This window comes from Palaemon carinicauda, chromosome 19, assembly GCF_036898095.1.
Source record: "Palaemon carinicauda isolate YSFRI2023 chromosome 19, ASM3689809v2, whole genome shotgun sequence".
In the NCBI taxonomy this organism is placed as follows: domain Eukaryota; kingdom Metazoa; phylum Arthropoda; class Malacostraca; order Decapoda; family Palaemonidae; genus Palaemon; species Palaemon carinicauda.
The window spans coordinates 75,707,113-75,719,612 of NC_090743.1; the positions used below are offsets into that span (position 1 = coordinate 75,707,113).

General features: G+C 36.5%; 1 protein-coding gene across 3 annotated transcripts in view; it reads right to left on the minus strand.

Annotated features, from left to right (window-relative positions):
• Positions 1 to 707: 707 nt before the first annotated feature.
• Positions 708 to 12,500, minus strand: part of LOC137658274 (major facilitator superfamily domain-containing protein 6-like) — a 53,773-nt gene continuing 41,980 nt past the window's right edge. For all 3 annotated transcript variants that reach the window (XM_068392947.1, XM_068392950.1, XM_068392949.1), the window contains exon 8: positions 708 to 895. In XM_068392947.1, coding sequence (XP_068249048.1) covers positions 723 to 895 — 173 coding nt within the window. In that variant the 3' untranslated portion in view covers positions 708 to 722. The remainder of the gene's footprint in view (positions 896 to 12,500) is intronic.

Sequence of the window (12,500 nt, forward strand, 5' to 3'; positions counted from 1 at the left end):
TATCAAATGAAAAGATGGAGAAATCATGAGCTAAGGTTGATGACTCCAACGTGGAAGGGCATTATAAGGAAACCAACCATTCAAGTGAGTTTTAAGACTTGCAATAGATTGTTTATGGAGTAGGTGTAGAACAGTAAGGGGTAGGAGGACAAAATTGCATGTTTAGCTAAAGGAAAGGAAATGGTTTTTCAAGAAAAGGATGACAAAAGAGAAAATTAAACAGTTACTGTACGAGAGGAGGGATATGGAGGTCTAGGAAATAAATGAGAGAAGAAGAACACAATTAATAGAAATACAGGTGTGAATTTGATCAAGTACTCGAGATGAAAATATAAGCTTTATCAGTGAGAGTTGTATACAAAAAGCAAGATTAACTAAAAGAAGGAGACATGATATCTGGAGAGAAAATAGTCTTTTGTCAATGTAGGGGTTCTTTTGAATAGTTGTTAAGTATGGGATATGCAGTAGAATAGGCAGAGCTGAATAAAGCTTGATGGTAAGAGGTTGATGTAAAGATACAAAGATATATAGAAGTGACTGTTAAAGATATTAATCAGACAAACAAAGAGGGTAATGGACAGTAAATTACCTGAAATTGACTAGAAGACAAATCGAATACTTTGGTATGGTTACAATAGTGTGAGAAGTATATCAGGATAAGGTTGTGACAATAATTGACGATACAAGAACCGCAAAATTTTAATGCAACAACAATAAAATAACTAACCAGCGCCGTCATGTATTATTTTGAAGAGTCCTCGAAAAGAGGCAATTGTTTCTGTCTGGACGAGGATAGTGATATAGCCCATGGATGATGTCATGAAAAAGCCATTAGATGCCGATCCTACTGCCTCAAGCGGTAGAATCCACCAAGGGTTTTCAATAAGACAAACTCCTGTAAAAAAAAAAAAAAAAAAAAAAAAAAAAAAAAAAAAAAAAAAAAAAAAAAAAAGTTGACTCCATCGTTTTAAAATTTGGATTTTTCATTATAACTGTAAACCTGTTCTTTGATATTTTGGGAATTTTGAACTAATGTTTTATCTATATTTTCTACTTTGATTGTAGGAGTTAATAAGAGAGACACTTGTCCTCAAACTGTGTAAATAGGTTGACGGTTTTTGAATATTAAGATTCCATTATTACTACTAAAGAAATATATTATGATTCCATTGATTGTACAAAAGAAAAATATTTTGATTCCATTGATTATAATAAAGAAACACATTATCATAACATTGATTGTGCCAAAGAAACATTAGGGTTCTATTGATGGTACTAAAGAAATATATTATGATTTATAATTCCATTAATTGTACCAAAGAGACATTATGATTCTATTGATTGTACTAAAGAAATATAGTATGATTCCATTGATTGTACTAAAGATATATATTATGATTCCATTGAGCTGTACTAAAGAAATATATTATGATTCCATTGATTGTACTTAAAAAATATATTACGATTCCATTGATTGTACTAAAGAAATATATTATGATTCCATTGATTGTACTAAAGAAATATATTATGATTCCATTGATTGTACTAAAGAAATATATCAAAATTTCATTGATTGTACTAAAGAAATATATTATGATTCCATTGTTTGTACTAAAGAAATAAATTATGATTCCATTGTTTGTACTAAAAAATATAAGATTTCATTGATTGTACTAAAGAAATAGATTATAATTCCAATGTTTGTACAAAACAAACATATTATCATTCCATTGATTGTACTAAAGAAACATATTATGATTCAACTGTTTGTACAAAAGAAATATATTATCATTCCATTAATTGGACTGCAAAAATATATTATAATTCCATTGATTGTACAAAATAAACATATTATGATTCCATTGATTGTGCTAAAGAAACATATTATGATTCAACTGTTTGTACAAAAGAAATATATTATCATTCCATTAATTGGACTGCAAAATATATTATAATTCCATTGATTGTACAAAATAAACATATTATGATTCCAATAATTGTACTAAAGAAATATGTTATGAATCTACTAAAGAAACAGATTACGATTCCATTGATTGTACTAAACAAAAATATAATGATTCCATTGTTTGTACAAAAGAAACATATTATGATTCAATTTATTATACTAAAGAAATATATTATGAGTCCATTGATTGTACCATAGAAACATATTATGATTCCATTTATTTTAATAATGGAACATATTATGATTCCATTGGTTGTAAAAAAGAAACATATTATGACTCCATTGATTGTACTAAAGAAACATATTATGATTCCAATGATTGTGTAAAGGAAACATATTATGATTCCATTGATTGTGCTATAAAAACAGATTATAAATCCATTGATTGTAATAAAGAAACATATTCTCATTCCATTGATTTTAATAAAGAAAGATATTATGATTCAATTTATTATACTAAAGAAACATATTGTGATTCCATTGGTTGTAAGAAAGAAACATATTATGATTCAATTGATCGTACTAAAGAAATATATTATGATTCCAATGATTGCTCTAAAGAAACATATTATGATTCCATTGATTGGACTAAAGAAACATATTATGATTCCATTGATTGTAATAAAGAAATATATTATAATTCCATTGATTTTACAAAAGAAACATATTATGATTCCATTGATTGTACTAAAGAAACATATTATGATTCCATTGATTGGACTAAAGAAACATATTATGATTCCATTGATTGTAATAAAGAAATATATTATAATTCCATTGATTTTACAAAAGAAACATATTATGATTCCATTGATTGTACAAAAGAAACATATTATGATTACATTGGTTGGACTAAAGAAACATATTATGATTCCATTGATTGGACTAAAGAAACATATTATGATTCCATTGATTGTAATAAAGAAATATATTATAATTCCATTGATTTTACAAAAGAAACATATTATGATTCCATTGATTGTACTAAAGAAACATATTATGATTCCATTGATTGTACTAAAGAATTATGCTATGATTCCATTGATTGTACAAAAGAAACATATCATGATTACATTGGTTGGACTAAAGAAACATATTATGATTCCATTGATTGTAATAAAGAAATATATTATGATTCCATTGATTTTACAAAAGAAACATATTATGATTCCATTGATTGTACTAAAGAAACATATTATGATTCCACTGATTGTAATAAAGAAATATATTATGATTCCATTGATTGTAACAAAGAAACATATCCTGATTCAATTGATTGTACTAAAGAAATATATTATGATTCCATTGATTGTACTAAAGAACTATGTTATGATTCCATTGTTTGTACAAAAGAAACATATGATTCAATATACTATACAAAAGAAATGTATTGTACTATAGAAACATATTAGGATTCCATTGATTGTAATAAAGAAACATATTATGATTACATTGTTTGTACAAGAGAAACATATCATTCCGTTAATTGTACTAAAGATATATGTTATGATTCCATTGATTTTACTTAAGAAATATATGATTCCATTGATTGTACAAAAGAAAAATATTATGATTCCATTGATTGTACAAAAGAAACATATTATGATTCCATTGATTGTACTAAAGAAATATGATTCCATTGACTCTACAAAAGAAACATATTATGATTCCATTGATTGTACTAAAGAACTATGTTATGATTCCATTGATTGTACTAAAGAAATATGATTCCATTGACTCTTTAAAAGAAACATATTATGATTCCATTGATTGTACTAAAAAATAATATTATGATTCCATTGATTGTACTATTATTATTATTATTATTATTATTATTATTATTATTATTATTATTATTATCCAAGCTACAACCCTAGTTGGAAAAGCAAGATGCTATAATCCAGGGGCTCCAATAGGGAAAAATAGCCCAGTGAGGAAAGGAAATAAGGAAATCAATAAGTGAAGAGAACAAATTAACAATAAATCATTCTAAAAAAAAGTAACAACGTCACAACAGATATGTCATACATAAACTTTTAACAACGTCAAAAACAAATATGTCATGTGTAACTATAAAAAGTTTCATGTCCGCCTGGTCAACAAAAAAGCATTTGCTCCAACTTTGAACTTTTGAAGTTCTACTGATTCAACTACCCGATTAGGAAGATCATTCCAAAACTTGGTAACAGCTGGAATAAAACTTCTAGAGTACTGTGCAGTATTGAGCCTCATGATGGAGAAGGTCTGGCTATTAGAATTAACTGCCTGCCTAGTATTACGAACAGGATAGAATTGTCCAGGGAGATCTGAATGTAAAGGCTGGTCAGAGTTATGAAAAATCTTATGCAACATGCATAATGAACTAATTGAACAACGGTGCCAGAGATTAATATCTACATCAGGAATAAGAAATTTAATAGAACGTAAGTTTCTATCCAACAAATTAAGATGAGAATCAGCAGCTGAAGACCAGACAGGAGAACAATACTAAGGAAACATATCATGATTCCATTGACTGCACTAAAGAAACATATGATGATTCCATTGTTTTTACTAAAGAAATATATCATGATTCCATTGATTGTACTAAAGAAACATATTTTAGATTCCGGTGGTACTTAGGCCACATTTTGACCCATGACCGTTCGTGATAGGATTATCCACTCTTCTCTATACTGTGCCACATGGAGCCATTCATTTGGGTTTCCCCCAGAGATTCTTACATCCTCCTCCAAGCATCTTCTCCAATCTTTTCTTGGCCGTCCTACAGGTCTTCTTCCAACAACTTCAGCCAAGAATATCCTCTTTGGAGCTTTATCCTCATCCATACGAGCCATGTGTCCTGCCCATTGGAGTCTTCTTGATCTAATTACATCACATATATTTGGTTGGTTTGTACTATTTCCTATTTCTCTATTATGTCGTCTTCTCCATCCATTTATTTCTTGTCGTAGAAGGGCCCCTCTATTCTTCTCAGAATCCCATTCTCAAAAATTTCAATTATTTTCTCTAATGTTTTTGTTAGAGACCATGTCTCGCATCCATATATCAAAACTGGTCTGATAACTGTGTTATATATTCTCAATTTTGTTTTACGGAGATTGATCGGTGTTTAAAAAGGTCTGTAAGGCTGAAATAACATTTGTTGGTTGCTCCAATCTTTGCTGTAACTTCTTCAGCCATTCCAGCATTCTGCGACATAATAGTACCCAGATATTTAAAGGATTCTACTGTCTCAATTCTGATGCCTGCAAGATCTACATTTCCTTGTAATTGCGGTGTTCTTACCACTTACATGATTTTAGTTTTGCCTTCATTTATCTCTATTCCCACCTAGCAAGCCATTGTTTTGAACTGATTTGTTAGGTGGAGCTGAGGTTGACCACTATGATATCTATGTCATCAGCATAGCCTAAGCAGTTGACACTTACGTTATTAAAAGTGACCCCTTCGTGCCTGTCAGTTATGCTTCTTGCTACCTTTTCCATTACCAGGTTGAAGAGAAGAGGGGAAAGGATGCATCCTTGTTTTAGGCCGCTTTTCACTTGAAAAGTGGTAGTATATCTTGAACCGCATCTAACTGAGCATAGGGTATTTTTATAACAGGCTTTCCTTACCCTTATGAGTTTTGAGGGTATTCCGAATTCTCTCATTATATTCCACATTGATGTTCGGTATATGCTGTCATATGCCTGTTTGAAGTCTATGAATAAGTGGGTTTGTTGTTTATCATATTCCCAGTATTTTTCTATGACTTGTCTGAGGGAGAATATTTGGTCAATGGTAGACCGCCCAGCTCGGAAACCACGCTGATATTCTCCGATTATAATTTCTTTTTAGGTGGTAAGTCTATGGTATATAATTATTGTAAATATCTTATATGCTGTAGGTAGTAAACAAATACCTCGATAATTACTGCAGATTATTACGTCTCCCTTCTTATGTATCCGGATAAAGATTCCTTCCCCCCACTGATCTAGAATGATTACTTCATTCCAAATTGTCACCATCAGATCATGAAGTTTTTTTTTGGATCACTTCACCCCCAGATTTCCAAAGCTCTGCTGGGATGTTATCATTACCTGGGCTTTTATTATTTTTTAAATTTTTAATTGCCTTATTTGTTTCCACTCTAGTGGAAACAAAAACTCTATTTACATTTCTGTTTTCCCGTCGGGATTCCTCTCTCCAGCCTTCATCTCATGGGGCTTGTAATACCCTGGCTCTAACTTGTTTCCTCCTCTCCGCCACCTTTCTGCATTCATTATCATACCAGTGGGCATTTCTTCTTCCTAGTATGTAGCCAACTTCATCCTCTGCTGCCTCCTTAACTGTTTCTTCAATTGCTTGCCATTTTGTATTTACATTTTCAGCGTCTGCATCATCGTCTAACATCTCTAGCATTTGAAATCGGTTAGTGAGCTTCATTTGAAAATTGTCCTTTACTGCCACTTCTTTCAGCTTTTCTACATCATACCTATTTCTTTTTTCTACTTGTCCTGATTTTCTTGCACACAGTTTTGCTTTAATTTTTGCCCTTACTAAACAATGATCAGTGTCACAGTCTGCTCCTCATAGACTTCTGACGTCTTGTAGTGACCTGCGGTGTTTTCTGCTGAAAAGTACATGGTCAATTTGGTTGAAGGTTCTACTGTCAGGTGACTTCAATTTATGCTTACCGATATCTTAGTGGGGGAAGAGAGTTCCACCAATTATCAGGTTGTTGGTGATCGCAAAGGAAACCAGTCGTGTTCCGTTGTCATTTGAATGTTCATATAGGCTTTCTCTTCTTATGGCAAGTGCATATGCGTCTGTCTCTCTGCCACCCTTTGCATTGAAGTCTCCAGCAAGCACTATCATATCATGTTTTGGGATATCATCAAGGACTTCTTGTAATTTTTCGTAGAACAGATCTTTATCTTGGTCTTCACTGTCTTCTGTAGGGGTATAGCTTCCAATAACTGTCACTCTAAACCATTTACAATTAATTCTAATTGTCGCCAGTCTTTCATTTATGGGATGAAAACTAATAAGAGACTTCCTGACTTTTTCTGTTAATAAGAAACCAACTCCTTGTTCATGTCTGCCATCTTGTTGTCCACTATACAGTATACATTGTTTATCAATTGAGCATTGTTCATATTCAGTCCACCTTACCTCCTATAATACTGCAATATCCAAATCATATTTACTCAATTCTTCCATCAGACTTTTAGCATATCCTGCTCTGTATAAACTGCTAATGTTCCATGTACCAATCTTTAGGGGAGTCTTCCATTTGAGGGGTCCAGTTTCTTGCGAGGAGTCGTCAACGTTATATCCGTCCGTTCAATCCTATCATGAGTTTCCATATCAATAAAGGTTTTCCGAGGTGGGGGTGTTAGCCCCATGCTCAACCCTCCCCATTCACCCAGGCTTGGGATCGGCCTTGGCTGGGTATATTATGATTCCAATATTTGTACTAACGAAAAATATTATGACTTCATTGATTGTACTAAAGAAACATGTTATGATTCCATTGGTTGTACAAAAGATACATATCATGATTCCATTGATTGTACTAAAGAAATATGTTATGATTCCATTGATTGTACTAAAAAAACATATTATGATTCCATTGATTCTACAAAAGAAACATATTATGATTCCATTGATTGTACTAAGGAAACCTATCATGATTCCATTGATTGTACTAAAGGAACATATCATGATTCCATTGATTTTACTAAAGAAACATATCATGATTTCATTGATTGTACTAAAGAAACATGATTCCATTGATTTTACTAAAGAAACATATCATGATTCCATTGATTGTACTAAAGAAACATATCATTCCATTAATTGTAATTAAGAAACATATGCAAACATCCACACGCACACATTTGTGGGTGAGGGAGGTATGTATGTTCATGTATAAAATAATGAATAATCAATGTTTTTTTATGTCTCCATATTGATTATGATTGGTTCTGATCTGGGTCTCAGAGTGTATGGAAAAACGGATATTAGAAAATTTAACAACATATGAATCAGTTTCTATTCGCAGCATATAAAGCAATAAAGGAAAGGTATAGCAGAGGGGTTCCTATAAAAACATTAATTTACTTTAACTACAAAATCATACAAAGTCTCCAAGCACCTGGGAAATGACAGTCCATTTATATTCCATTATCTTGAAGCTATTTCCAGTTCTCTAATTTTGTATATTTGATTATGAAAGGAGCAGGTTTTGGTGTTTACCATGAATTGATTGTGTTCAGATTTATATTGGAGAAACTGGTAGATCTATTCCTCAAGGATTTGTGAACACAAGCTGTCAGCGTGATCTAAATATCAGAATTTGGGATTTATGTATCTATATGAGGCTAAATTTTTAACATTAAGTGAAAGTAGCCTGAGCTATATTTCAAAAGTAGTTGTTCATTTGAAATTAAGATTTATAATGTATTTTTAACAATCAGACCAAATATGAACCATTCACCAGGATGATGAAAATATGATTTAGACAAACTGATATTTAGATGCATTGTCAAGCAATCTGTGCACTGTCATGGAGGAAGGGTTATTTTGAAAACTACTTTTACGTTATAGGAAAACTGCTCAATATTTGTAATCCTACTTAAAACTGCAGACATCTACACTTTCCATATTTAGCGGGAGATTTGAGATGAAAAACTCAACTAATTTAATGCTAATGGGATCATACACACATACACACACACACACACACACACACACACATATATATATATATATATATATAGGACACCACTCCCTTCGTCGTCCAGAAAATCAACAAACTGTTTATTTATTTAAATTCTCCTTTCTGCTACGTCGACGACATCCTGATATTCTCAAAAACCAAGATGGAACACCGGAGGCACGTCCGCACTGTCCTCAAACGCCTACAGGAGAACGGCCTGGTCGTACGTTTCGACAAATGCACGTTCGGTGCGGAAGGAGTGGATTTCCTTGGTCACCGCGTATCCTCGTGCGGGGTAAAACCCACGACAACCAAGGTCGACGCCATCAGAAAGTTCCCGATACCTGCGACCATCCGCCAACTTCAGGAGTTCCTGGGGATGGTCAATTACTACAGGCGCTTCATCCCCAACATCCCACAAACCCTGTCACCCCTCGACAAGGTCCTGAAAGGAAAAGCGAAAAAACTCGAGTGGGGTTTGCCCCAGCAACAGGCATTCGCCCGGACGAAGGATGCCCTCGTGAATGCCACCACCCTGGCTCATTTCGACGACAACGCGACCGTGCGACTAACGACCGACGCCAGCAACGTCGCCTGTGGGGCTGTGCTGGAGCAACTCGTCGATGGTTCTCCTCGACCGCTGGCATTCTTCAGCAAGAAATTGAAACCCGCCGAAACAAGATACAGCACCTTCGATAGGGAACTCCTCGCCGTCTACCTCGCCGTACGCCACTCCAGGCACATCTTGGAGGGCACTCCCTTCACAATCGCGACGGACCATCAACCCCTCGTACACGCTTTCACGAAATCGACAGACGCATGGTCCTCCCGACAACAACGTCATCTCACAACAATCGCGGAATTCGGGTGCACCATACGTTACGTCCCAGGAAAGAAAAACCCAGTCGCGGACGCCCTTCCAAGGATTGAAATTGACGCAATCCACGTGGGAATCGACTACGCCAATCTCGCAACCGAACAACGCACCGACCGAGAAGCACACGATCACCTGACGGGGCCATCCGCGCTCAAGATAAGTGCGATTCCCCCTCGGACCAGCAGGAGTAACTATTCTTTGCGACACCAGCACCGGCCGCCCGCGTCCCTGGATACCAGCCTCCTGCAGAAGGAAAATATTTGATATCATCCATGGACTTTCACACCCCTCAGGACGCACCACCGCTCGCCTTCTGTCTGAAAAGTTCGTCTGGCCAGGGATAAAAAAGGACGCCCGAGAATGGGCGAAGCCATGCATCAACTGCCAGTCAAGCAAAGTCAGCCGTCACACCGAATCGGGGGTAGGCGATTTCCCCCAGCCAAAAAGACGTTTCGGTCACATACACATCGACGTCGTGGGACCATTGCCCCCTTTGGATATGCTCGCTACCTGCTTACAATCATCGATCGCTCCATGAGGTGGTTGGAGGCATCGCCGATGACAGAAGCTATGGCTCAAGCATGTGCCGAAGCCCTCCTGTCAAGCTGGGTGAGCAGGTTTGGCGTTCCTGACGACATCACGACACACAGAGGCCCCGCTTTCCTCTCAGAAATATGGCTCGCTTTGGCGAACCTGATGGGGACGACGCTCCACAGCACCACGGCATACAACCCCGCGGCAAACGGCATGGTCGAAAGAACTAACCGCGCCCTCAAGGCGTCCCTGATGGCGAGCTGCACCGACGGGGACTGGAAATCACGACTTCCTTGGGTACTCCTCGGCCTTCGCACCGCCCCTCGCGCAGACGGCAAACCTTCGCCCGCCGAAAAGGTTTACGGGGAGGCGCTCGCAGTTCCTGGCGAATTCTTTCCCTCATCAACCGACGACACGCAGCTGGATCACCTAAGGGACATCGCCAGGAAGTTCAGGCCATGTCTCAAAACTTACCAGGACAGAACCAAGCACTTCAAGCCAAAAAACCGAGATGACTGCGGTACGTTTTCGTCCGCGTCGACGCTCATCAACAACCACTAACTAGACCTTATCGAGGCCCCTACCGGGTAATTAAGAAGACAACGAAAGCCTCCCTGCTCGACGTCCATGGCCAAGAGGACTGGGTCTCAATAGACCGCGTGAAACCAGCGTTTCTCGAAGGAAGCGACACCGCCTCCGCCGGACCTGGCAGATCCAGAGTGCCACCTCAAAACAAGGCGCCCAACGAAAGAAAAATCATCAAACGACGACAAGAGGAAGAGATCCTTACGCCGACTGCCTGCGCACCCCTCCGTTTAAAAACAAGAGGAACCCTCCGACGCCCAAAAAGATACGAAGATTGATCATCAGCCCTCTACGCCGTCCGATTTTTTGTTGGGGGGAGTACTAGTAAGGACACCACTGTCCTTCGTCGTCCAGAAAATCAACAACTGTTTATTTATTTGAATTTTCCTTTGCCACACCATGGTTCCCCATGTATATGTATTCTGCTCTATCAGAGCTACATTTTGACATATGTATTATTTCATTACATGTTTCTGTTAACTCATAATTCATATATTTGTAAGTGTCAGAAAACACATATATTTTGGCGGGCAATTCAATCTCATTTGGCGCCAGCGCCATCCTACCTTTCCGTCCGCACCTTGTAATATACTCCCACGCACATTTGAACAAAGCATCAGTTGATCTTGGTGACGCTTGTCTCACTGTCCTTACAATATATGTATATATATATATATATATATATATATATATATATATATATATATATATATATATATATATGGGTGTGTGTACGCATGGAAAAGTAGCCTTAGAAATTCTACCTCTAGCTTCCACACCTACTGTCTCATGAATCTAACCCAAAGAGACCAGATTTATCCAATTCTTACACCAGGCATAGGCGCTCAGCTGATACTATCACACAATATTCTCCCAGGGTTGGTGCAAAGAACATGCCTAGAAAGTCTCTATCACTCCATTATTATCTCATCTATATAAAAGAAATTTATTATTATCCCATGTGTTATCATTTACCACTAACCTGCTTGCTCTTAATATCTTCCCAAAGCTTTATTGACAAAATCTTCTAGCTGTAGTTTCATTGACATGTCGTGAGTTATGTAGGTATAGCAATACACTTAATGCTAGAGAAATTTTAGTGCATCTGGTTCCCGAATATATTCAGCCTGCTTATTGCTCCAATGCAAAAAGACATGTATAGGATAATATTGTTCCTTAATATTTAAAAATGCACTAGAGAATCTTGCTATATCAGTCAGTTCAAGCCTCACTAACAAACTAAAAGGTCATAGTTCTTTTTGCCTACAGTTTTACCTTCGTTTTAGTCCTTTACTTCAACTCTTATTTTTCCCAATTCCCTTTCCTCTATCTGGCTACCTAACCCCTTAAACCTTTGTTCCATGCCTCAGCTGCAGCTAGATGTTTTCAAGACCTCTATAGTTCTATCACAGGTGAGCAGAAAATTTTACGTCAATAGTAAAATATCATGTCCTCAATTATTTTCTCATAGAAGAAATTGTTCTCTCACCAAAAAAAAAGTCCATTATAATTATAACTTGTGCATCACCACGTCTCTTTGCTACTTTTACCTGTATATTCTGGAAGCTTATTGAAAACACCCCTGGTTCGCATTGTCTGGGTCAAGATTTGAGCCCCACTAACAGCCCCAGTACATTTCAGTATTTTCTGCAACCTAACTGTCTTTGTTAGCTAGAGGGGAGAGGGATGTTGTCGGGTGGCTTCTAGGTCCACCCACTGAGTCATCAGCAGGCAATTACTGGTACTTCCTGGGTGTAGGCTTGGATGGAGAATGTCTTGGGTTTTTATCACATGTATATATGGTGGGTTTCAAGGATATTTTGTAACAAGCT